At 39.2% G+C, this 26,607-nt stretch overlaps 1 protein-coding gene across 2 annotated transcripts in view; it reads left to right on the plus strand.

Moving 5' to 3' along the window:
- The window catches only part of LIN7A (lin-7 cell polarity scaffold A), a 48,334-nt gene that overhangs the window by 12,795 nt on the left and 8,932 nt on the right, over positions 1 to 26,607 (plus strand). For both annotated transcript variants that reach the window (XM_075274536.1, XM_075274537.1), the window contains exons 2-3: positions 14,210 to 14,328; positions 19,671 to 19,742. In XM_075274536.1, coding sequence (XP_075130637.1) covers positions 14,210 to 14,328; positions 19,671 to 19,742 — 191 coding nt within the window. The remainder of the gene's footprint in view (positions 1 to 14,209; positions 14,329 to 19,670; positions 19,743 to 26,607) is intronic.

Consider the following 26,607-nt stretch of genomic DNA (forward strand, 5'->3'; position numbering starts at 1 on the left):
CTTAAAACAATCAAGTTCATCCAGTGAATGTGAGATTGATTCTCCATCTGCCTATAAATAGGTCACCGAGGACTGGAAAGGGTAAACCCTAGTTAGGCTGGAGAGCCCTCCAGCATGCAAGCAGGGGACAGTATATCAGATTGCATTTATAGCTATATATATATATATATATATATATATATATATATATATATATATATATATATATATATATATATTCTATCTATCTCAACATGCAGAATAAATTGCATGCTTATGTATTTATGTTCAAGTGTTATAATATAATGGAGAATAGTTCTTTTTTAGAAAGATGGAATTGTTAAAAATAGGCTTCATCATTGAATTTACTATTCAAAGTCAACCACCCAGAAGAAAAGCTCAATTCACGATGCTGCTCATGTTTCACTCATCTGTCATAGGAATATGGCATCAGGATATCAACAGTACTAATCACATCAGGATCCATAGCGATCCGCACAATAATAAATGATGGCTTCCAGCTGTCACCTTTACCGCGGCTAAACTGGAAATATGTTAAGAAGTGGAATGCATAAGCTACTGTATTAAACATACGTCACAACCTGGAAAGGGGATTCAGAGGCCGGAGTTAATGCCGTGCCCAGCTATGATTTACTCTTATTTCAATTATGGATTCTGGAATTCGGCTCATAGGCTTTGCCATTGATTTTAGGGCCTATTCATACTCTATCTTGTAGTGTTCATTGCAAGAATATGTTGGGAGGGATATTCATTGGTCTATTTTTATACATTTTTATACATTTTTTTTACTGGATTCTTCTGTATGGAATAATATGTCAGACTGAATAAAAAGGGATAACAAACAGACCAAATTGTAATGCATTACTTTCTTGGCAAAATGACAGACACCTTAATGGAAAACCTGGCAAACGCCAACTGGCACTGCCATTATTTTTATTGTTCTACCCCTGTGATAGAGCGAAACAAATAAAATATCAAGATAGATGTGAAAAAGATTAAAATTATACACATTTGAATCCAAAATCAAAATGTCATTAGTTGAGTTGTAAAAACTTCATTTTTTTTTTAACAATTGTCTTTAACGTTAAAAGCCTCACGTAGCGAAATGCAGAAAAAACATGACAGAAATGAAAATGTATGTAGGCATTTTCCTGTTTCACTATAGACTTTACATTGAGACAAATTTATGAATAATCTACACTGGTTTTCTCCTTTAAAAAGTGTTTGGGTCAGTGCAAACAGATTTTTTTGGCGCTGATTTTGACGCTGAATCCGCCTCAAAATCAGCCTCCAAAAAAGCCTCTCAATAGAACCCAGTGCCAAAAAACTCTGTGTGCACTGACCCTAAGGCCTCAGGTTTGTGACTTTCTAGAAGCCTCTTGTGACAAAAATTGTACAGGTGGCATGGGAAGGTTGTTCTGTGATCTTGGTCATCATCCCTCTCCTGATTTATCACAATTTACACCAGTTTTCTGACATACATCATGACTGAAACCTACACCAGCTATGAGATGGCATAGATTTAGCTTCAGTGCCGGTACTGCCAGAGGATGTGCCTAATTTATGACTAGGCCAAAGCCCATTAGGCGCCTTTTCCACCAGCTCAGATGTTATCAAGACTTGCATGGTAAACATTGTTTTTAATAAATGTGCCCCAATAAATGTTGACTATTGAGTGGTGGAATTGTGGGGGCAGCCATGTGAGTTATCACTTAGGAAAATATGTAGGAGACCAATATAAATAAGAAGTGACTAAATACATGTTTTATCCATTTGACTGTGAAGAAGGAAGATTAATCAAAACTAAAGCAAGTGTAAAGCTGCGCAGGAACCAGTAAAATATCAGCTCGTATTTTTCACTTTGGCACCTCGGAAAATGAAAACGGATACCTATTTGGTTTATCATGGGCTGGGAAGCCCCCGCTCAGTGAGGGTTATTTATTAACTGCATCTTTTTTATCTAAACCTTTCAGTTTACTTGATAAATTTCTCTCAATGACTTTCTAGACAGTTGTTTTTTTTAACATAAGGAGTACCCTATAAAACCACGTTCCTGAATGTTAAAACTTGACGATTTTTCTATTCTTATACAACCACTGAGATGTGCCTCACCTTATAATAGATACAATACAGGAAAGTATATTTTTGGCCACTTTCCAGGCGCATCCACATTAGAATAACACAGAATAACTTCTGAATATAACTATTTGAGTTTATTTCATTTGTGTCTGTAAAGATCAGACATACACTCATTGACAAAAAAACAAACAAAAGAATTTGTTGTAAATGAATGAATCTTTATGTGTGTGAATGGAATGAGGATATGTGTGATTACATTAGAATGAAAAGATGCATTTATTAAGGGAAACTGTACAATTGATTGGGACTCTAGTACCCTGTTGGAAGCATATGGGTTCCATATACGGTAGTATACTGGAGCATACTTGCCAACAAATATTGCCGTTGGGCCTGTAGATCCTGTACATCCCTGCTGGTCCAATAAATGCTCGATTGTGATAACTGGCCAGGCAGGCACATTCTAGAGGAAACTGTGTGGGCGAGCGTTATCCTGATAAATGCTGATTGGAAGCCCTGCCATATGAACCTGCCATATGTTGATGCAGGATTTCCTGAATGCACTGCTAGAATACCTCATATCACTAGGGGTGAATGACTATTGTTTGCAATGTCTAGCAGCCAATGATCTCTCACCAAGAGGTATACTACCCAAAAGTAGCCTCTTACAGCTTTTTTATAGGTCATCATGGGAAGCACCTGACATCATTTACATATCAGCAGAGAAATAACTTTCTAGTTTTGCAGCAAGCCACCAATGTGTGTATAAAGTGTAAGAGTGCCGTCTCTACTGTATTACCTCAATGTTAACTTCAAAATGTGATGCATTAAATATGGAAGTCAGGTTTAATTACAAAAGAGCTTTTTTCATCTGACTTCTGTTATATTCACTTATATTCTTACTCGAAGCATCAGGAAATGTGAAAGGATGATTTTTTTGTAATAAACAGCTGTTGCTGGGTTTTATAGCAATAATATGAAATATATTCCACTTATGCCCTATTTATGTACACAGTGTGGGTTTGTTTTTTAATCTGAACAGTTTACGGGTATCAAGAAAATCTACCTTTACATATGCCCTATTAGATCATACAAATATATACTATCTGACCATATCCTCTGGTATGAGATATCCTAATATAAGAAACAATACCTATACAATCTTAATGTAGAGAATCTTTTTCAAAACATCCTTTACAGGCCTTGACAAGAGATATTGCACTAACAGGAAGAATATTTTGCCTATTCATCGAGGAATAAAGTCTGCCAAGTGGTGTGATGAAAGATTTGCAGTAGAGGGCACTTCATTTAAAATGCACCACTATTTTTGACTGGCTTGCTAATATAATCTATCTAGAATGTAAAGAAAACAAGAATGCAATGACTTGGAAATCTCATATAACCATATTTTATTCACAATAGAACATAGATCACATATCAGTAGTTGAAAGTTAGACATTTTCCAATTTTATTTGTAAAAAATGACTCCTTTAGAAATTCATGGCAGCGACACCTCTCAAAAAAGTTGTGACAGAACCATGCCTATCATTCTATAGCATCCCCTATTCTTTTTACAACACTATAAACATCTGGAAAGTGAGGAGACCAATTGCTGTCTGATGTAGGATTTTAGCTGAGCTGCTCAACACTCCTGGGTCCAAGGACTGTCCAAGGGGCAACAAGACTTCTTCACTGTAAGGACTGTGAATCTATGGCATAGCCTACTCCAGGACCTGGTCACAGCAGTGTTGTATCTTTTTTTCAACAGTACTATTTAACTATGTTGTCTTTTTGGATTAGTTGTTTCATAATGCACCAAATGTGTTTTTTTTTGTTTTACTGTAGAAAGGTCTGGACTATATGCAGGCCAGTTCAGCATCTGCACTCTTCTTCTGTGAAGTCATACTGTTGTGAAGGATGTACTATGTGGTTTAGCTTTGCCTGGCTGAAATATGCTGTGTCTACCCTACAAGAGGCATTGTGTGGGTTTTTTGTCCAAAAACCTCTATGTGCTGCTCAGCATTGATAGTGCCTTTCAAGATGTCTATATCCAATAGGCCCTAATGCAACCCCAACTATTAGACATGAAGGCTTTTGAACTGTGTACTGATATCAAGCTGCATGGTCCCTCTCTTCCTGAGACCTCAAAATATGGTCTCCATGGTTTCAAAAAAAGAATTTCAAACTTTCATTCCTGAATCCACCAAAGAGTTTTCAATTTCACTTCAGTTCATTTCAATTGAGCTTTGGGCCAAAGAACACCGCATCATTTATGGGTTATGTTGATGTATGGCATCTTCTTTGCATGATACAGCTTTAACTTACATTTGTGATTGCATGGAGAACTGTGTTCAAAGATAATGATTATTGGAAGTACTCATGAGTTCATGAATTATATTGACAATGCATGCCTATTTGTAACGTAGTGCTGCCTAAGGGATTCTAGATCAAGAGTTTCCAATATTGACTATCAACCTTGTCCCTTGTGCACATGGCTTTCTCCAGATTCTTATTTTACACAGTATCCCAACTTTTTTACAATTGGGGCTTATCCTATCTATCTGGCTTGAATGATCCAAGAGGAAGTCAACTAAAGGACCTTCCTGTGAGCCATCTTGAGCTATGAAAAGTCGACAGGAGTCCAACACATGGGACTCTGGCGTATTAGCTATTTGAAGAGGCTAAAGCATTCGGGTGCATACTACAGTCTATTCAGAACTTACCAAGCACAGTGCCATGCATTTGTGCAAACCCTGTGCTTTATATTCACATATTTCTATTAATTCATACAAAGTTTGTTGAAAATGTTGCCATTTACACTGATGAACAAAAGGGTAACAATGTTTTGAACTTTTGAATTTCAGACTCCATATCTCACCATCCACTACAGCTTTGAATATGAGACTACCAACATTTTATAGACATCCTCATCTTGGCTATCATACATAATTTTGACTTGCAACTATTTAGCATATGATTTAGTTATGCAGATTCTTGTCATGTAACTACATTGTTACTGTTTTGCTCCTGGTGGTGGAAAAATATGTTTCTTCTTGTATCTTTTTCCTCTGGATAGAAGTCAAAAGTTCAAACATTGTTACCATGTTAGTCAGTGTAACATGCTGTAGGTGCAGCCGCCTGGCATTTTATTGATTCGGTCACTTACATTACTCTGTAAACTGTGAATATACTGATACAGATCACTGAAAAAATTATTGGCAAATAAGACTATGATGTAACAGTTTATTCACATAACTAGATTTTTTTCCAAAAATGATGGATGGAAAATAAGGGAAAAACTTATTTTATGGTTTCCTATAAGGTCAACTTTGTGTCCAGGGGTATTTTTTGCCAGACCTCTTCCTGACTGGAGAGAAAAATGTTGTATGCCCTTTTTCACTGTTCAGCTATGGATGCTTACCTGATGCACAAAGTACACAACTTTATCATTTGGCTACAAAAAAAACCTGACTGCACACAACTGTTTTATCCAAATGTGCCCTTCAGCGTCAATATGGAATCAAAGAGGTCATCCAGGGTGTGCCAGGCTGTCATCCAACTCTCTCATCTCCTACTATTGTGATAGCCAATGTTTGACAAATAAAAACTTAAATAAAAAAAACTTCCTGACATGAATAGTTATCTTTATTGCACTCACAATGTACTTTTTTTTTTCCTATCAGTATGTCTTTGTAGTGTTGCAAAACTGTAGTGCTAACCACTGAGCCACCGTTCTGCCCCCATAATGCACTTGTTGTGCGTATTCTGTGGAACTATGGTCAAGGCTTCTAGCTTGAAAACCAAGGCTAATACACAGTCCAGTGCAGTAGTGTGATACCTAAAAATATGTCACCTGAAGAATGCAGGGGTTGTCAGCAGTTCATGGGGGAATTAGCAGATAGAAGGTGTCACACTCTTCTAAATACTTGCTACTGGATTTCCAGTTTGGTGGTGGATTTTGTTCAAGACAATGGCAAAAAAAATAGGAAAATAAGATACAAAATAATACCAAAAAGCATCACACAAAATAATATAGCATGTAATACTGAACTATACTAAATGTATTCATGCATTTTATACAATAGAACAGAGTTTTAGTTTTTTTTAGTTTTTTTATCGTAGTTTTAAAAAGTAAATCAGATATTTTTACAGTATCTTCCATTTTCTTGTTATCAAATGTTATCTCATGGCTTGATCTTATTTTATAGAAAAAGGTAACTGAGAACATTTTCAATTTAAAAGAATAAGTGCAAAGTCCTAACCTGCTTCTCTGATACATCCAATTCTCTTATCGCCTTCGGAAATGATTGATGCTATTACCCTGAAGACACAGAAATAATCTCTGCACAGCACTTCACTAAACCTTCACGTTAAGATGGCCATTGAAGTTGGCAGAACCTGCTGATTTTGGTGGGATTGTACTACATCCTAATGTGTGTGATCGGGCACCCTAGTAGTCTGACAATCGCAGATGCCAGGGGATGTTAGATTTCAATATGCCGATCCTTTGTTTCTTGAGGGATGTTCGGGGCCAGCTGTGTCATGCAGTGGCCCCACCCACCAGTAAATAAATGGAAATAAAATTCATGCTGGACACAGCATGTCTGCAAGTCGAGTCATAAGAGATAGATGTCAGCTGAACCAGCACTTGGTGCATAGCTACATGATGTGCACAGCTGGCATTCAAGTCTATTATATAAGACCTGCCTGACAAGCATTTTTAGTATTTCTTTACAGATACTGTAGTTAGAACAATGGCTTCCATGCAGTGATGTTTGCAGACAAGTCACAGTGGCAGCCAAAACCCATATAATTGCTTTTATAACATTATCCAGAAATCCAATAATTTTGAAACTTAACTTGCAAATTTTACTCTATTATCTAATATCTAATATAACGCAGTAATCTATACTAAAATCATGAAACATTGTCACAGAGGAATATATAGTTCAATACAACAGGAATAACAGATGTTATTGCATGAACTGGCAATCTGCGTGTTTTTGCAGATGCCAGAAGGGACCGCAGTATTAAACAATATGTGGGTAGTTCTTAAAACTACTGCTTCATTTCTGCTTCCAAAAAAATAATGTCGGGCTGCAGTATCTGTTTAGAAGAAACTCTAGTCGGCACGGACGTGTGTTTAGAGCTAACACGCTGCAACATCCAGCATCTCTATTAATATGTATTCTGAAACTGAACACCTGCTGTATGGATATGTACCAACTTTACAACCTTATTGAGAATAGAGAGAAAAATCTGTTTTCGCAAAGAATACAAGATTAAAGAGGACTTTATATAAATGCACAGCTATATACATATATATATATATATATATATATATATGTATATATATATACACGTGGACAAAATTGTTGGTACCCCTCGTTTAATGAAAGAAAAACCCACAATTTTCACAGAAATAACTTGAATCTGACAAACTGGAATCTGACAAACTACATGTTGACAGGCCACAAAGCTTCTGGGAGTACGTCCTATGGAAAGATGAGACAAATATCAAACTTTTTGGCAAGGCTCATCATCTCTATGTTCACAGACAGAAAAATGAAGCATATGTTGAAAGGGACATTGTCCCTACTGTGAAACATGGAGGAGACTCTGTTATGTTCTGTGGATGCTTTGCTGCGTCTAGTACAGGGTGTCTTGAATCTGTGCAGGGTACAACCAAATCTCAAGACGATCAAGGGATTGTAGAGAGAAATGTGCTGCCCAGTGTCAGAAAACTTGGTCTCAGTTGCAGGTCATGGGTCTTGTAACCCAAAGGATAACCCAAAACACACAGCTAAAAACACCCAAGAATGGCTAAGAGGAAAACATTGGACTATTCTGAAGTGGCCTTCTATGAGCCCTGACCTAAATCCTATTGAGTATATTTGGAAGCAGCTGAAACATGCCGTCAGGACAAGGCGCCCTTCAAACCCGAGACAACTGGAGCAGTTTGCTCATGACAAGTGGGCCAAAATCCCTCCTGAGAGGTGCAGAAGTCTCATTGACAGTTACAGGAATCGTTCGATTGCCTCAAAAGGTTGTGCAACTAAATATTAAGTTAAGGAACCAGCATTTCTGTCCGGGTCTGTGTCATGAGTTGTATTTCTAAAAAAAATTCTGTTGAAGCAAAAATGATGTCTGACTTTCATTTGTTCATTTTTTTTTTAAATGTAGAGCCCCATATAGGGATCAAAATGTACTTTTTTTTTCATTTAAGTATATCTTTGTAGAATGAGAGGAAATCCACACAAACACGGGGAGAACATACAAACTCTTTGCAGATGTTGCTCCTGACAGGATTTGAACCCAGGACTCCAGCGCTGCAAAGCTGCAGCGCTAACCACTAAGCCACCTTGTTGCCCTCATTTGTTAATTTTCATAGAATTTTTATTTATTATTACTTTTGTCAGATTCAAGTTATTTCTGTGACCATTGTGTTTTTTTTTTCCATTAAACGAGGGCTACAAACAATTTCGTCCATGTGTGTATATAAAAAACTTCATGAACTTTCTGTTCAAATCTCTGCAGGAAGAACCGTTATGCGTTCACGCCCGTTGGGTCTTAGCCTAAAGGTGCATTCACATGGAGAAAAATAGAAAAATTGACTTTGAAGTCAATGGGAGGCTTTTTTTTCAGTGCTGAATCTGACGCGGATTCCACACCCAATTCAGTGCCATTTTACTCCGTGTAAATGTACCTTTAGAGTTTCCCATAGGAATAATGGCATCAATAACATTGGGCATGAAGACTCTTAATGCACAATTTTGCGCCATTACACTTTTTTTTTATTTTTTTATGCAGATTGTGAGCCCCATATAGGGATCACAATGTATTTTTTTTTCCTGTCAGTATGTCTTTGTAGAATGGAAGGAAATACACACAAACACAGGGAGAACATACAAACTCCTTGCAGATGTTGTTCCTGGTGGAGGATTCGAACCCAGGACTTCAGCACTGCAAGGCTAACCACTGAGCCACCATGATGCCCCTTCTGTTACACGTTTTTGGTTGGTCAAGGTTCCAAAGCAAAATTATTGTGGCTCCTATTTATAAAGTGAGTGTATGCGGTGGCATTCTAGGAGGCTCCAAAGAATTCAAGAACTCCAATGGATACATTATGGCTTGTTCACTCTCCATGAGTGAATCGATGGACATGTATGTGGTTGCTAGACCAGGCAGCCCCATTGCATACGTCGTATACGGTCATTTTCAGAAGATTCATCCTTTTGTTCAGATGTTTCCATATTCCTTTGCTTCAGCCTGCCTTATCCAGTTCTTGTGAAGACAACATTCCCGTTGCTCTGATGTCTCAGCTGCCTTAGGGCCTGTTCACACGGCGTAAACGCGCGTTTATTTTGGCAAAATACACGTGTAAAAATAAGACTCCCATTGACTTCAATGACATTTTTTTACACGTGTAAAAAAACATGTCAAAATACACGTCAAAATAGACATGTAAAATGTCATTAAAGTCAATGAGAGTCTTATTTTTACACGTGTATTTTTTACACGTGTATTTTTCCAAAATACACGCGTTTACTCCGTGTGAATGGGCCCTTACATTTAGCTTGTCTCATCTGTTTCTTTTCAAGCTGCGAGTCACTTTGTTCACTTGTCTCAGCTCATTGACACAATTTTGCGTTCTTAGCTTTTGGATAAACCTGCCCAATAGATGGTCATTTTTTGGGCGGCATTTTAAAAAACAGTCCTTAGTATTATGAGCCAATAGTATTCACCTGACACTGATAAGAGATGTAATAGGATGAACAGTAAATCCAGAGCATAGGGCCTAACTTCGGGGGCTCAAATTTCATGATGAGGGGATGCTAGAGAGGGGGCGTGCCAAATTTCACCCAAATCGGGCGAGAACTGTGGATTTGTATAGAGCAGACTACTACAGGATTTGAGTTTAATATATATATATATATATATATATATATATATATACCAGAGAGAGGGGGTATATATATTTCTATATGCTTCACAATTTGGTATCTTTTGATGTCCTCTACTATGTGGTCATAAACATATTTATTTTTTCAGTTTTTTTGAGGTTTGCGCTTTATTTAAGTTTTTTCAGAATTATTTATTATTGTTATTAATAATAATAATAATAATAATAATAATAATAATAATAATAATGTACTTCTGTATGCCTTCAAATTCAAGGAAAGGTGCATGAAGTTTGTTCTTCTTCCCTTACCCTTATTACATAACAATCTAAGCATGTTCCACTCCATTGGGTGCCATATTATACTCCATTGGGTGTTGCTGCTACATGAGAATAACCCTATTACATGGAACTTCATGGAGCACCATAGGGCAAGAGCACAGTCAGAGCCTAGTATAGCGCTGCAGAGGACTCCAGCCTTGTGTACATAGCTCTGCTATTGTGGGTATACAGAGCTTTATGTTACTTGGCACAAGAATACTAACATAAGCAGAAAATGTTTGGATTGATAAATTTTACTAAATGATTAAACTATCTGTTCAAGTTGCCTACTGAATTATAGATATAATACACGGCATTGGAATGGAATATATACTGTACTAAGCTTTTGTTTTAACTATATATCCATATCTATATGCTCTGCTAAGGCATATAGATGTGACTGAGAAGGGTTCCTCCATGAGTCAGAATGGATGACCAGTATTGACAGCACTTGTTCTGATGAACGTAAGCCATCCTTCTACTACTAATCATAAAGCTACAATCACATGACCAATGGGCAAAAGGATGTATAAAAGGGACATTTTTCATGGATGTTTTGCATCTGTGGGGCATCTGTTTTCATGGATCTCTAATAGATTTGAGTCTTTTGAGGTATCCATGAAACCTGGTCATGATCTATTTTTTTGACCGTCTATTAAAAAAAAACGCCACGTGATTATCTCCATTCACATATACTGAATTTAATGCAGCTGTATGATAAGGGTTCCAGGAGCCTTTTAAATGAGGGTTGTCACTAACATGACAGCCACTTCAATAAAAAAATGACTCTATTTTGAGTGTCTCTTGAAGTGTTCTTCATGTTAATAAGGCAATCTGTATACTCTGCAATGAATTCTTACAGTTTTCTAGGCACTCAGCAAGGCTCTGTACTAAAAATAGCTTCACCAGTGGTTTTTTTTTTTTTATCCAGGAACAGCGATGTTCCATACTTTCTTAAAGAAGAAGGTAGCACATGTGAGAAATGTGCAGTGTAGGAAGATGACACTGGTCCTATGCTGGCCAACACTAATGTCATTCAGAGCTTCTGGATCCAGCCCAGCAAAAGGATTTGTGGAGTTTCAGTTATTAACATTGCTGGCAGTGGTCTTAGATTTACCAGTGTATGAACTTACATATGTAAATTGGCGCACAACCCCGAACCATTTAAATGGGCTTCTCTGAGCTCAGCTCGGATGACAGCAATGACAAGAACGTAAATCTATTTGTATAGCCAAAACATGGACACGTGGATGGTTATTCCAAAGACTGTGACAATGAATGGAATATATGAATAGTGTGCAGTGACATTAAAGTGCACTGAAATCCTTATCTGACCTGAACTAACAGTGTGAACGCTCTTTGGTGGCAAGTTGTGCTTGTCATTTTGTTAGAAAATGTACAGTACATACTACATAAGAATTATCCCTGACAAATAGACTTTGTATCTTTCTACTTTCTCTTACTTTCTCTAGAGTAAATATGCCCATGTTATATCCCAGTCTTAGGGGTCATTCACACAGAGTAAAGTGGCACTGATTCTGCCACGATAACTCGCGGCAGAATCGGTGCTGATAAAAAAGAATCTCATTGGGTTCAATAGGTTCTGTTTTCCACGCAGAACACATTGAAATCAATGGGAGGCTTTTTATCAGCACTGATTCCGCTGTGAGTTATCGTGGCAGAATCAGCGCCACTTTACTCTGTGTGAATGACATGAATGACCCATTAGGGTAAGTTCACACAGGTTTTTTGGTCAGGATTTTGAGGCCGTATCCGCCACAAAATCCTGACCAAAAAGACGTCTGCCATTGAAATCAATGGGAGTCGGTCAGTTTTTTTTTCCGGGAGTCATTTCTTCCGGCTCCCAGAAAAAAGAAGCGAGATGCTCATTCTTCAGGCTGATTCACCTCGTGATTCGGCCTGAAGACACTCTCTCCTCCCAACTAAGCCCATTCATTGGGCCTAATCTGGAGTGCGCGACTGGATCCCGGTGGAGTGCGCGACTGGATCCCGGTGCAGTGCAGTGCACCGGCATTAAGTCACGGCTACCCGTTTTTTGGTAGGGAACCTGAGACGGCCTCTGCCTCAGATTCCGGACCAAAAATCCCCGTGTGAAACCTGGCCTTGCACACAATATTGTTTTGGGCTTCTGTTTGGATTTCCAGCAACCTTTCCAGAGTTTTTTATGAAAAGAATTTCCCAATCTGCCCGGCTACTCTTGCTGTTTAAACTTGCGATTCCCTGGTCAGCCCTATGATGTCATGAAGTTCTTTTTTAATAATGCTGACTGTGTACGTTCTTTAATGTATGTTCCCAGGGGCTGCATTCCTAAGGGATTCTGGTGACAACAATGTAGACTGATTCTTATCACCAGCCACATCAATGTCCATGCTTCCATGCTTTGTTCACACAGTGTGTTCCTATTGTTTCCATGTAACCTGACAAAAATACATCACATTTGCCTGATGACTTCAAAGTAAAGAGATCCAAGTTTACGCTCCTTAGCCACAGTGAAAATTTTTTAGCAAGGCCACCCTAAGGTTAAAGCCCTATGGAGCAAGCTGCAGCCAAAAAGCACTGCAGAAAAAACGTGGCCTAAACACATTGCTTTTTTTCTCCCCGTGTGCTTTTCACAGAGTCTTTCTACCTACATGGAAAGTGCCAGTGTTTTCATAGGTACAATTGGCATGCTGCGATTTACAAAAATGCAAGCGTTTATGCAACGTGGGACCCCGGTCTAAATGTGTAATTTATATTACTGGAGCCTTGTTATGTGGGAGAGGGAAATTTGAGTGTCTGCAAGTACCAGTCCCCAGTGTCACCTTGACATCCCTTATAGCTGTGCCTGGCAAAATGCTAGCTCAGCCTTACATGTAAAATAGTGATAAAAATACTGGTGGCACCAAAACATTATGGGATGTTGAAGTGCTGTCTAACGCTAGGGCCAAGGCCCCAAGTAGCAAATTGCTGCAAAAAAGGCCGCAGCAGAAAGCATTGGAGTTTTTTCCACAGCGTTATTCATAGAAAGTATGCAAAGTTTTCCTCTGCGGACTTCCTGTCTCTATTATACCCATATGGAAAACGCCAGCGTTTCTGTTGGTAAAATTGACATGCTGAGATTTACAAAATGAGTATGTTTGAAATCGCAGCATTTTCATTGTGGATTTTTTTTTTCTGCAAAGTGTGGATGGGATTAGCCAGAATCCCATCCACTTTGAAGGTACTGTAAAATGCTGCATTTTTGCAGTGTGGGGCACCAACCTCCAGTATTATATATACTCCACTCCAGTAATATATATACTAACTAATGTAAAGTGAATGATGCACTTACTCGCCAGGAGCATCGTTCACTTTAGTCAACTTCCAAATTATTCCATTGACTGAACATGTGAAAAGCAGATTTACCTACCAATTCAGACACTTATTCTATGTAAATTTATGAATGCCTCAAAGTTACATAGAAATAAGGGACTTCCGGTTGGTTTGTGGGTCCCATTCATTTCTATAGGGGTTACAGAAACAGCGTAGCTCAGTGATCTCTGATGTTTCTGTAGATAAATGACATATAAAAATGGAAACAAATACCAGATGTTTTGGACCCACCGGACCTTTATCAATGGGGTATATGTGTGGCGACAGGGGATTGGTCCAACGCTGACTGATCACCGCTGGCATGTGGCTGACATAAGGTGAGAGTCTGTACAGAGTCTGAGGGGGTAATTTCTAGAGATAGGTGAGGGTCCTACATCTATCACACATTTATGGCATATTATGTGGCATTTTTGGCATAACCTTGCTGGTAATTCTAGAAGTATTGCCAGTAGTATGCGTCTTTTCCTTGAAGCCAGTCTGCTGCGAAAGGTTTTATATTTGCTTGCCTGTGCTTAATAAATATGTCTTGGTTTTCTTCAGATGTTGCCCGAGCTGTAGAACTGTTGGAGAAATTAGAGAATTCTGGAGAGGTGCCAGTTCACAAGTTACAGTCTCTGAAGAAAGTACTACAAAGTGAATTCTGTACCGCTATAAGGGAGGTATGTTAAGGCCATGTGACAAAAATATGGTGTTTATTGGAAAATCCATAACTTTACATGTATAAGAATATGGTTGTTTCTGCAGTATGTGTATGGATTTTTACAAATCCCATTCAAATATATGAAATCGTTGCAACAAATCTGTAGCATTTAAGCATATACCCTAGGTCCAATTTCACAATGTAGCACAAATTCCAGCCCAACCACAATTCTAATGACCTGAACTGAAAGCATCCTAAGGATCTATGATTCTGTCATTTTGGCCATGGTCAGGCCATGACTTGTACAGAACACATAAACTTCTCCCAATTTTATTGTGTAAAATTGGTCTAAAGGCGCATTCACGCAACTGAGTTTCAGCCGTGAAACTCGGTCCTTATATTGGCCAAATTTACTGTCACAGCAGAGGGTCTCCTGGCAGGACAGTTATCTATTATGCTTGGAATCCTTGTCTACTTAGTATGAGACAGTATTTCTCTGGGAGGCAGGGACTCCAAGCATCATAGGTAAGTATACTGCTAGGAGTCCCTCTCCCGGCATAACATGCAGTCCATTAAAACTGGACAACACAGAGATTGAGTTTCACAATTGAAACTGTGCTTTCCTTTACATTTCCCATTTGTGGCTTTGGCTTAAAAAACTGTATTAAGCTAAGGCTGGTGTCCCACTTGGTGTAAACACAGCGTTTTACAATCTCTGCAAAGCGGATGGAATTCATTTAAATTCAAGTGAATTCCCTCCACACATTGCAGAAAAACACACAGTGGACATGCTGCAATTTCTAAATCAAATCGTGGCTTTGGAAATCGCGGCATGTCGATCATACCAAAGGTGGTTTCCCTTTGCTTTACCGCCATGATTTTTCTTGGAACGCTTTTTTTGCTGCAGTTCAATACGGGAGACTTTAACCTTAAACTTTATCATGTCAATTACTGCTGCACATTTTACCTGTGGCGTTTAGCCCTTGCAATGCAAGGATAGAGCATTGCAGGGAGGCTGCCATGAAAAATTCAGGTGAGCCAGAGCAAAAACCACCTGTAAAGCATGTTTGCAAAGAGAAATGAAGACGAATCCAGCTCTGCTCCAAAAATCCTTAAAACTTAGCGTTTATTTTCACTGATTAAAATCCAAGACGCATTTCAAACATTGCTGTTATCACGATAGTTCCATTCCTACTGGGAAAAGCGACCCAGTGATTCCTTTCCCTAATCTTTTGTTGTACTTTGTACAGCATGTTTGCTGTGTTTGGCTCCAGCCCCTTAAAGGGGTAGGCCACTGTCAGACCAATATTGACAAACAAATGTACAATAAAAAGATATACAATTTTCCAATATACTTTCTGTATCAATTCCTCACAGTTTTCTAGATCTCTGCTTTCTGTCATTCATTCAGTTACTTCTAGAGGATAAACCTCTGACCATGGTCATGTGATTTACGGTCCACGGTCATGTGATGAGCACACAGGTGCTGCTCGTTACAGTCACAGCACAATAATCAGACATCTGCCTGGTAATCAGCTGTGCACCTGTGTCCTCATCACATGACCATGGACTGTACATCACATGACCATGGTCAGAGTTTTATTCTCTAGAAGTAACAGAATGAATGACGGCAAGCCGAAATCTAGAAGACCGTGAGGAATTGATACAGAAAGTATATTGGAAAATTGTATAGCTTTTTATTGTACATTTGTTTGTCAATATTGGCCTGCAAGTGGCCAACCCCTTTAAGCCCTATTTACATGACCAATGTTTTAATGGTTAAAAAAACAGTTGTCTTGCAACTACATTAAATTCAATATATATGAATGGGTCTATTCACATTACTTTTTTTTGATGGTCTGTTTTAGCAGACTGTCATGTCCTATTTCTGGCTACTTTCCCTATGGGTCCCTCCGTAGAGTCAAATTTATGAGGGATTCATGAAAACAGGTGCTCCATGAGTCATAAAAAAAAAATACTCCTTATTCACAACTGTGTTGTCCATTGATCATCTGAATGTAGCTTTAGGCTTTTTTTTTTTACTTTTAAAACTACATACATAAAATACATTAAGGGTCCATTTTCACGGAGTAAACGCGTGTTCATTTTGTCAAAATACATGTGTAAAGAATAAGAAATATAAAATATATAAAAATATATTTTTATATAGAAATAAAAAATAAGACTCCCATTGACTTCAATGACATTTTACATGTGTGTTTTGACGTGTATTTTGATGTGTTTTTTTACACGTGTAAAAAAAATGTCATTGAAGTCAATGGAGTAAACGCGCATGTATTTTGACAAAATACACGTGTAAAAAAATACATGTGTAAAAATAAGACTCCTATTGTGTGTAAAGAATACACATGTAAAAATAAGACTCCCATTGACTTCAATGACATTTTACATGTGTGTTTTGACGTGTATTTTGATGTGTTTTTTTACACGTGTAAAAAAAATGTCATTGAAGTCAATGGAGTAAACGCGCATGTATTTTGACAAAATACACGTGTAAAAAAATACATGTGTAAAAATAAGACTCCTATTGACTTCAATTACATTTTTTTACACGTGTAAAAAAACATGTCATTGAAGTCAATGGAGTAAACGCGCATGTATTTTGACAAAATACACGTGTAAAAAAATACATGTGTAAAAATAAGACTCCTATTGTGTGTAAAGAATACACATGTAAAAATAAGACTCCCATTGACTTCAATGACATTTTACATGTGTGTTTTGACGTGTATTTTGATGTGTTTTTTTACACGTGTAAAAAAAATGTCATTGAAGTCAATGGAGTAAACGCGCATGTATTTTGACAAAATACACGTGTAAAAAAATACATGTGTAAAAATAAGACTCCTATTGACTTCAATTACATTTTTTTACACGTGTAAAAAAACATGTCAAAATACACGTCAAAATACACATCAAAATATACCTCAAAATGTCATTGAAGTCAAAGGGAGTCTTATTTTTACACGTGTATTTTTTACATGTGTATTTTGCCAAAATTTACTCTGTGTGAATGGTCCTTAATAATACCTGTGATTTTGTGAGCCTGAGCTGTCACTTATTATAATTTATAAAACATTATTAGAAGTCATTGAAAATATTCCAGCATTAATCAATGATAATATTATGATACAAATGTCTCGGAAACTATTATGACACAGTAAATAGTAAGAGCCAGAACAATTTGTTTGGGCAAGTTTAAGCTCATTTGCCATCGGAGCCAGACAGATCGTGTCCAGCTGGATTACTGCCTTTGAGTCGCCTAAACGGCAGCTCATTCCCAAACATGATGATATTCATTAAATTGCCTTATGTTTCCTCGGTAAACAAGCCGAGCCAGTCCTGTCATACTATGTCTTACAATCCTAATTATTAGCTTTTTTTTAAAAGCACCAAGTAGATCTAGTCTCTAAATTCTATTTACCATACAGTGCCTAACATGGGTTAAGAGTGGTCATTATTGCCCCTCAGACTGGAAAGACAAATGTAGTATTAGACGCAGTGTTAATTGCAGTTTTTTCTAGCCAAAACCAGAAGTGGATCTGGTGAGGAGGAGACGTATAAGCCCATCCTATGTGTTTCTCATTCCTCTTGTGTCCACTTCTAGCCTTTGCTCAAAAAACTGCACCAAAAACTATACTGCTATACTGCATTTATAAATGTAGCATAAAGTCAAGGTCACACATGGTTTAGTCGCGCATTGTTAAAAAAAGAAACAAACATAAAATGTCTTGGACCTGCAGCAACTCAATTTCATGCTGTGGGTACTGTGAGTTTATTAGCCTTTGCAAGGCAAAGTTTGAAAACTAGCCCAGCAAGTTTTGGCTGATTTTGCTGCGGTCAGGGCAGGTGCATTTTGACAGCTGTTTTGCTACATGTGTCATCCAAAGAGGCATTCCCTTCTCAAATATGCTGCAACATAATGAAGTGCAAGAGTCCAATTTATGGAATTCCCGACAACAAAAGGACATAGTTCTCAACTGCCCTATTAGTAATTGATGGCACAGTCAAGTGACATGACATCACTTAACATATTAGAACACTACTTTAAAGCTAAGGACCCATGTTACAGAAATGCAAAAGGCAGCAGAAAAAAATGCTGGTTTATTTCTTCCATATATTGCAGACAAAAACAGAGTCCAAGGGGCCCAGATACCTGGATGCAAATGTGTCCTGGCTGGTGGCTTCCTGAGAAGCTCAACTCCTTTCTCCTCTCTGGTATACTTTTTGTTTCCTTAGCGTTGATAGCTATGTCTTCCCTGTTCGCTGAAAGGTGACCTACAGGGAAGATCAACGATTACTTCTCCCTCAGGGGCTGTCGAGGACACTCTCAGAGGACTAGGCTGAATGCCAGCACACACTCAACTGAACTATGACTAACAGTCCTCTGGAGATCCCAGTGTCCTTACTGTGGCAGGCCAGGGCTGAAGCAAGCCCTCTAACATAGAGGGTTAACCAATAAGTGGGGTAAACAAAAAAGGGAACACAAATAAGGGAAGCTGCAAATATAAATATAAAAATAACATATACAGCCAGTGGCACAGAACAGCAGAAAATAAAATAAAGACAATTTTAGCAGTGTCCACTGGGATGCTGCAGAGTGAATGCGCTTTTTATAGTTTTATAGTGAATGTTCTTTTATTTAATCTCATCCCCACACTGCAGAAAAAATGCTGTGAAAAACACAGCATGTTAAATTTACCTGTGTAAGGGTGCATTCACACTGAGTAAACGCTAGCTTATTCTGAACGTAAAACACGTTCAGAATAAGCGGCTTCTAAAGCAGCTCCATTCATTTCTATGGGAGCGGGGATACGAGCGCTCCCCATAGAAATGAATGGGCTGCTTCTTTCACTCCGTGCAGTCCCATTGAAGTGAATGGGGAGTGCCGGCGTATACGCTCCGGCATGAGCAGAGCTTGCCGTATACGCCGGCACTCCCCATTCACTTCAATGGGACTGCACGGAGTGAAAGAAGCAGCCCATTCATTTCTATGGGGAGCGCTCGTATCCCCGCTCCCATAGAAATGAATGGAGCTGCTTTAGACGCCGCTTATTCTGAACGTGTTTTACGTTCAGAATAAGCTAGCGTTTACTCAGTGTGAATTCACCCTAAACTGTATTTTTTTTTTTTTTCATATTAAAATGTAAAATGCAGAGAAAAAGCTGCAGGGATTGTGTTTTTACTGCTTTTTTTTAAGTGCATTTTGCTACTTGTGGCCTTAGCCTTGATAGAATTATAGGAAATTACATGGCATATTTCTCAATATAAACTTTTATTTTCTATGTACTACTCTAATGTATTATTAAAGCTCAATTTGTATCCTATGCACTTTCTCAGGTTTACCAATATATGCATGAAACAATTCCTATTAATGGCTGCCCAGAGTTTCGTGCTCGTGCCACTGCAAAGGTGAGGTCCTAATATCTTGTTCCAACAGCATAAAAAAGTATTAAAGGGTTTACATAGTTCCTAATATTGATGGGCTATCTTTCCGAAAGACCATCAATGTTAGATGTGTGGGAGTCTAACACCCGCAACCTCCGCAGATCACTACTACCAAGACATTGTAACTCTCAGTAAAGTTTACATACCATGAGTCATTGCTGTACAAACTGTGGCAGCGAGTGTAAGTATTGTAGCTCTGTCCCATAGATTTCAATGCAACAACTTTGCAATACCTACACAATTTGTAGAGTGAGTCAGCGGTATGTAAACAATACATAGAAAGAGCAAGAGCTGGTGAATGCAGATGGCTCTGTGGGAATGGGACTAGGTGAATACTTTAAAAAATTTCTCTATATTGCACCATATTGTCTGTCACTGAAAAAGGCCACACTTACCCGATAGCAGATCATACATGGGTGTGCAGGCCCCCATTGCAAGATATGATAGAAAAAGTTAATGTGTAAAATGCCAATAAAACATCTACTGATACACCTACAATCAATGAGGGGGTGCATGTCAGCGCTTCAAATGCACACAAATAAAACATTGCATTGTCAAATGATAATGTGCCAAAGAACAGGTTATTGTTCATGCAGGGGCGTGACTACTGGGGCAGCAGCAGTAGCCGATGCAACAGGGCTCAGAACATTAGGGGACCAGGTGGACCACTGGGTTATTTATTTATTTATTTTTTTAATAGGACCCATTACTTTCTGGAGTAATCCCATCCTATTTGCTTACCGATCCCTGCTCCTGCTCACAGCCGCCTGTGCATCTGTGGAAGTGGCTGTGACCAGGAGCGGGGATCAATAAGTGAGGTCATGGGCCTGTGAACCCCAACACACATTGCTATCATTATACTCATGGGTCTTTTCAGACCCCGGAGTATAATGATCGTTGGGCTAGGGAAGGTGAAAAAACACTGTTACTCACCTATCCTGCGCTCCGGTAGGTTTTGGGTCTGTTTGGTGACATCACAGACACGTGGCCCAGACCAGCATCATATCGCAATGCCAGCCTGGCTCAGGTGATGTGTGGTCCAACAATGAGGAGATATGCAGGGAGTGCGCCAGAGCCAGGGAGATGTAAGTAACAGTGTTTTTTTATGTTTGTATCCTCCCCTGTGTCTCCGATCATTATACTCTGGGGTCAGAAAATGTTCACTTTGGGGCCCCACCTTTCCTAGTTATGCCACTCTGTTCATGCCTCATACTATTAGATCAGGTGGGCTACCCAAGATCTTAATATGTGCACCTCAACAGCAACAGTACTCTGTAAAAATAACAGGGCCTGGATGTATCCTGCAAAAAAGATTAGATAACCATGAGGCATTAGTTAATATGTTGGCCAAAATGTGCAAGCTCGCAAACCAACGTCAAAGTTTCTTATGCATTGCGAATCCCTAATGAAAAAAAAACTCTAAAAACATATTGCTAAATCTAGGGGACATAATATGTCCTGTTTTAGCAATATGTTTTGTTTTTTTTGGTTATAGTATATTATGCCCCCTTTTGTCAGGTCTGATGTAATAGTGTGGGGCATGACCATTAGGCTTTTCTTTGGCACTATCATGTGACAGTGCCATGTATACATTTCATTTGTGTGCATTTGAAATGGTGGCATCCTCCTCATGGATTGTAGGTTGGATGTTTTATTACCATTTAGCACCTGTTTTTTCTATCATATCTTACAATGGGGGCTTGCTTGAAACTTTCAAAACCATATACAGTGGGGCAAAAAAGTATTTAGTCAGTCACCAATAGTGCAAGTTCCACCACTTAAAAAGTTGAGAGGCGTCTGTAATTTACATCATAGGTAGACCTCAACTATGAGAGACAAAATGAGAAAACAAATCCAGAAAATCACATTGTCTGATTTTGTAAGAATTTATTTGCAAATTATGGTGGAAAATAAGTATTTGGTCAGTAACAAAATTTCATCTCAATACTTTGTTATATATCCTTTGTTGGCAATGACAGAGGTCAAACGTTTTCTGTAAGTCTTCACGAGGTTGGCACACACTGTTGTTGATATGTTGGCCCATTCCTCCATGCAGATCTCCTCTAGAGCAGTGATGTTTTGGGGCTGTCGCTTGGCAACACGGACTTTCAACTCCCTCCAAAGGTTTTCTATAGGGTTGAGATTTGGAGACTGTCTAGGCCACTCCAGGACCTTGAAATGCTTCTTACAAAGCCACTCCTTCGTTGCCCTGGCGGTGTGCTTTGGATCATTGTCATGTTGAAAGACCCAGCCACGTTTCATCTTCAATGCCCTTGCTGATGGAAGGAGGTTTGCACTCAAAATCTCACGATACATGGCCCCATTCATTCTTTCATGTACCCGGATCAGTCGTCCTGGCCCCTTTGCAGAAAAACAGCCCCAAAGCATGATGTTTCCACCCCCATGCTTTACAGTAGGTATGGTGTTTGATGAATGCAACTCAGTATTCTTTTTCCTCCAAACACGAACAGTTGTGTTTCTACCAAGCAGTTCCAGTTTGGTTTCATCAGACCATAGGACATTCTCCCAATACTCTTCTGGATCATCCAAATGCTCTCTAGCAAACTTCAGACGGGCCCGGACATGTACTGGCTTAAGCAGTGGGACACGTCTGGCACTGCAGGATCTGAGTCCCTGGCGGCGTAGTGTGTTACTGATGTTACATTGGTCCCAGCTTTGTTACATTGGTCCCAGCTCTCTGCAGTTCATTCACTAGGTCCCCCCGCGTGGTTCTGGGATTTTTGCTCACCGTTCTTGTGATCATTTTGACCCCACGGGGTGAGGTTTTGCGTGGAGCCCCAGATCGAGGGAGATTATCAGTGGTCTTGTATGTCTTCCATTTTCTAATTATTGCTCTCACAGTTGATTTCTTCAATCCAAGCTGGTTGCCTATTGCAGATTCAGTCTTCCCAGCCTGGTGCAGGGCTACAATTTTGTTTCTGGTGTCCTTTGACAGCTCTTTGGTCTTCACCATAGTGGAGTTTGGAGTCTGACTGTTTGAGGGTGTGCACAGGTGTCTTTTTATACTGATAAAAAGTTTAAACAGGTGCCATTACTACAGGTAATGAGTGGAGGAAAGAGAAGACTCTTAAAGAAGAAGTTACAGGTCTGTGAGAGCCAGAAATCTTGATTGTTTGTAGGTGACCAAATACTTATTTTCCACCATAATTTGCAAATAAATTCTTACAAAATCAGACAATGTGATTTTCTGGATTTGTTTTCTCATTTTGTCTCTCATAGTTGAGGTCTACCTATGATGTAAATTACAGACGCCTCTCATTTTTTTAAGTGGTGGAACTTGCACTATTGGTGACTGACTAAATACTTTTTTGCCCCACTGTATCATCTGGTATTGGGTAAGTGTGACCTCTTTCTGTGATATATTTTTGTATATTATGTCCCTTTTTAGTGCCACATTGTGTGGAGGACATTACGTGGCACCACCAAGGGGATATTATATTATGTGAAGCCGCAGAGGGGACATTGTATCAATGGGTTGGGCACAGAAGCAAGATCACATTATTTGGGGGCCACCAACAGGAGATTATATAATGTTTGGGCTGCTGAGGAGACATTCTATCATGTAGGGGACAATGAGAGGACATTATATCATGTGGGGGCCAACATGGGGATATTACATAATGTGGGAGCCACTGAGCAGACATTATATTATGTGGTGGGCCACTGAGAGGACATTATATCATGAGGGGACCACTGAGAGAACATTATACCATGTGAGCGCCAATTATAAGACATAATATTATATGGAGGTCACTGAGGGGACATTTTATTACATGGGGACATTAGATCAAGAGAGGTCACTGAGGTGACATTACAGTGTGTGGTGCGGCATTATATGTATGGGGTCACCTAAGAGACATTATGCTGTTTAGGGACAATAAAGGGGGCATCATACTATCTAAATCTGCTTTGGGGCATTATAATGTGTGGTAGGAACTAAGAGGGCTTCATCACTGTGTATTATACAATTAAGGGTGCGTTCACACGATGTAAAATGGAGCGCAAGCTGGCATGTATACGCGTGTCAGCATGTCAGCATTTTGCGCACTCAAAAAGATCCCATTGATTTCAATGGGAGTTACGAGCGTAAACGCTGCGTTATTTTGCGCCCGTAATTTTGCAGCCGCAAAATTACGGGTGCAAACTAACATAGCGTATACGCCAAATTACTGGTACCGTAGCGCTTTACAGTCAGAAGGGCGTTTCTGACACTTAGCCAGGGACGCCCTTCTGCTTAGCAGCGCCTATCGCGCTGTACTGTGGAACGGGGAGGAACTCCCCCCTCCCTCTCCTGATAATATTCGTCTATGGATGAGCTGTGTGAGCAGAGGGAGGAGGCGTTCCTCCCCGCTCCACAGTACAGCGTGATAGGCGCTGCTGGGCAGAAGGGCGTCCCTGGCTAAGTGTCAGAAACGCCCTTCTGACTGTAAAGCGCTACGGTACCAGGACCGATAGCGCTTTACCCGGGGCACAGATTGGGAAAGTATATAGAACTGCCTGTGCCCAATCTGATGAAAGGTCCTCTTTAAAGGATATTTCCCACAGCTGTATAGTAGTTGCATTGTATCTGTATAGCTTTACATATCTGATCACTAGTGGGTACCGAGAAATCCCATCAGCAAAACACAAGCAGCTAGTCAGAAGTAGGTGGACTCTCCTTACAAGCTATACGAGGCTTCAGACTTCTGTCTGAGCAGTGTATAAACAGGTAGCACATTTGCAGCAAGCTGTGTAGGCATGAAAAGGCTGTGTCTAAAGATTTTCCCCTACACTCTCCATTTTGTGTGTTTCTGTCTTTTGGTTTCTGAATACAGATTTGCCTAGTAACAGGGAATGAACAGCAAATTAGGAGGAAATGAGATACCTAGTGACTGTAACATTAGAGAAGTTTTCCAAGCAGAAAACAGAAACACTTTTAAATAAACACTTTCTGTAGTAACAGTCATGCAGGCATACCAGTGCTGAATTCATTTCTATTTGCTGCCAATGCGAAGCCAAGTACAGCTCTAGGCTTTCTTCATCATTCACCACTCATCTCTTCAATAGTAGGGATAATGGCACTGTGGGACCCCCTAGTGATCAGACACTTTAAGTTGTCTTTATGCAAAAACATGTTACTTGTCTAGTATAACCCTATACTTAGGCCTGGCCCACATATGCGTTCGGTATTCCAGTCGGGGAGTCTGCTTGGGGACCCCTGAATGGAATACTGAATGCATTGACAAGCTGTGAGCAGTGAAAGCACACGGACCCCAAAGACTATAATGGGGTCCGTGTGTTTTCCGTGCAGTGTCCGCACGAGTCATGTGGAGAGAACAGTAGTTCATGAAGTACTTTTCTCTATGCATAGTCTATGGGGTCCATGTGCTTTCATTACTGGCCCGCTTGTCAATGCGTTCGGTATTCCATTAGGAGGGTCATCAAGCAGACTCCCTGAACTGAATACCGAACGCAGATGTGAACCAGGCCTTAGTACAGTACAAACTGATACATTTGGGTACCCGTGTAGTTAAATAAAGTATCTTTTTTAGGTAATAAATACATTTGCTTCACACCCACTGGTGTTCTTTCATATTCTATACTCTTATAATCACTTAAATGAAAGAGTTTTTGGTTTTACTGAGAACTTGTTTGAGTTATTATGGAGCATGCATTTTACTGCTTTGTTAGAACAGATGCATTTTACATACATCTCGTGTCTTTGTTCCCATTTTACAGTAACCACATGACATACTATTCAAAGTAGACTATATTTTACAACAGCATTCAAATTATTTAATACAAGCCAACAGTCAATTTATGGAAAATAAGGTTGGACCTTCCAAGCACTGCTAGGAAATGGAGATTCATTATACCATCTATAAAACATGGTGAAATAAATGTCATTTCAAAAGATACAATACATCCAGCAATATAATTTATCAGATTTTTGCAATTTGTGTATTCTTTAAAGCCGAAGCGAAAATGCTGTGTTTCACAGTACCTGCAAAGGAAATGGCTAACCCCATCCACACATTACAGAAAACAATCTGCAGTGGAAAAACTTCCTTTACAAAAACACTAGAATTTGTGAAAATCACAGCATGTCAATTATATCTGTGGAAATGCTGGGGGCAGAAAGTCCGCAAAGGAGAAACTCTGTAAAAACGCATTGAAAAATGCTGCCTAAGGGCTCATTCACACTACGTATACAGCAGCTTATTCTGAACGTAAAACACGTTCAGAATCAGCGGCGTATAAAGCAGTTCCATTCATTTCTATGGGAGCCGGCATACGAGCGCTCCCCATAGAAATGAATGGGCTGCTTTTTTCACTACGAGCGCTCCCATTGAAGTGAATGGGAAGCGCTGCGTGTACGTGATGGAGTGTGCCTTCATTTCTTAATGATTTTGAATGAATATGTAAAAAATCCTCATTATTCTAATGTATAAAATTGTAGACACTCTGAGGTACAATATACAGTAGCTCCATGACAGGTTGTGGATACAAATTATGGACCCATAGATTCATAATATTGTTATGTATGTGACATCTAAAAGGAGCTGTCCTAAATAAAAAAAGGCCCTATATTTTAAACTATCTTTTCCATCCAGATATATAACTTTTTTCCGTCACTGTACCCCCATAAACACTATTGTTACTCATGGCTATTTTGGGCAAGTTGTTGCTGTCATCCTGGAGGCAGTTGTGCCCCAGGTCATAGCAGGTCATAGTACCTGGGGCGGATTAAAGGCCTTGGTATAATATTGCTATTACTTTTATATAGTCAATTTTTTTTTAATTTAATTTCAGATCACTTATGCAAAAA

This window comes from Leptodactylus fuscus, chromosome 5, assembly GCF_031893055.1.
Source record: "Leptodactylus fuscus isolate aLepFus1 chromosome 5, aLepFus1.hap2, whole genome shotgun sequence".
NCBI classification, from domain to species: domain Eukaryota; kingdom Metazoa; phylum Chordata; class Amphibia; order Anura; family Leptodactylidae; genus Leptodactylus; species Leptodactylus fuscus.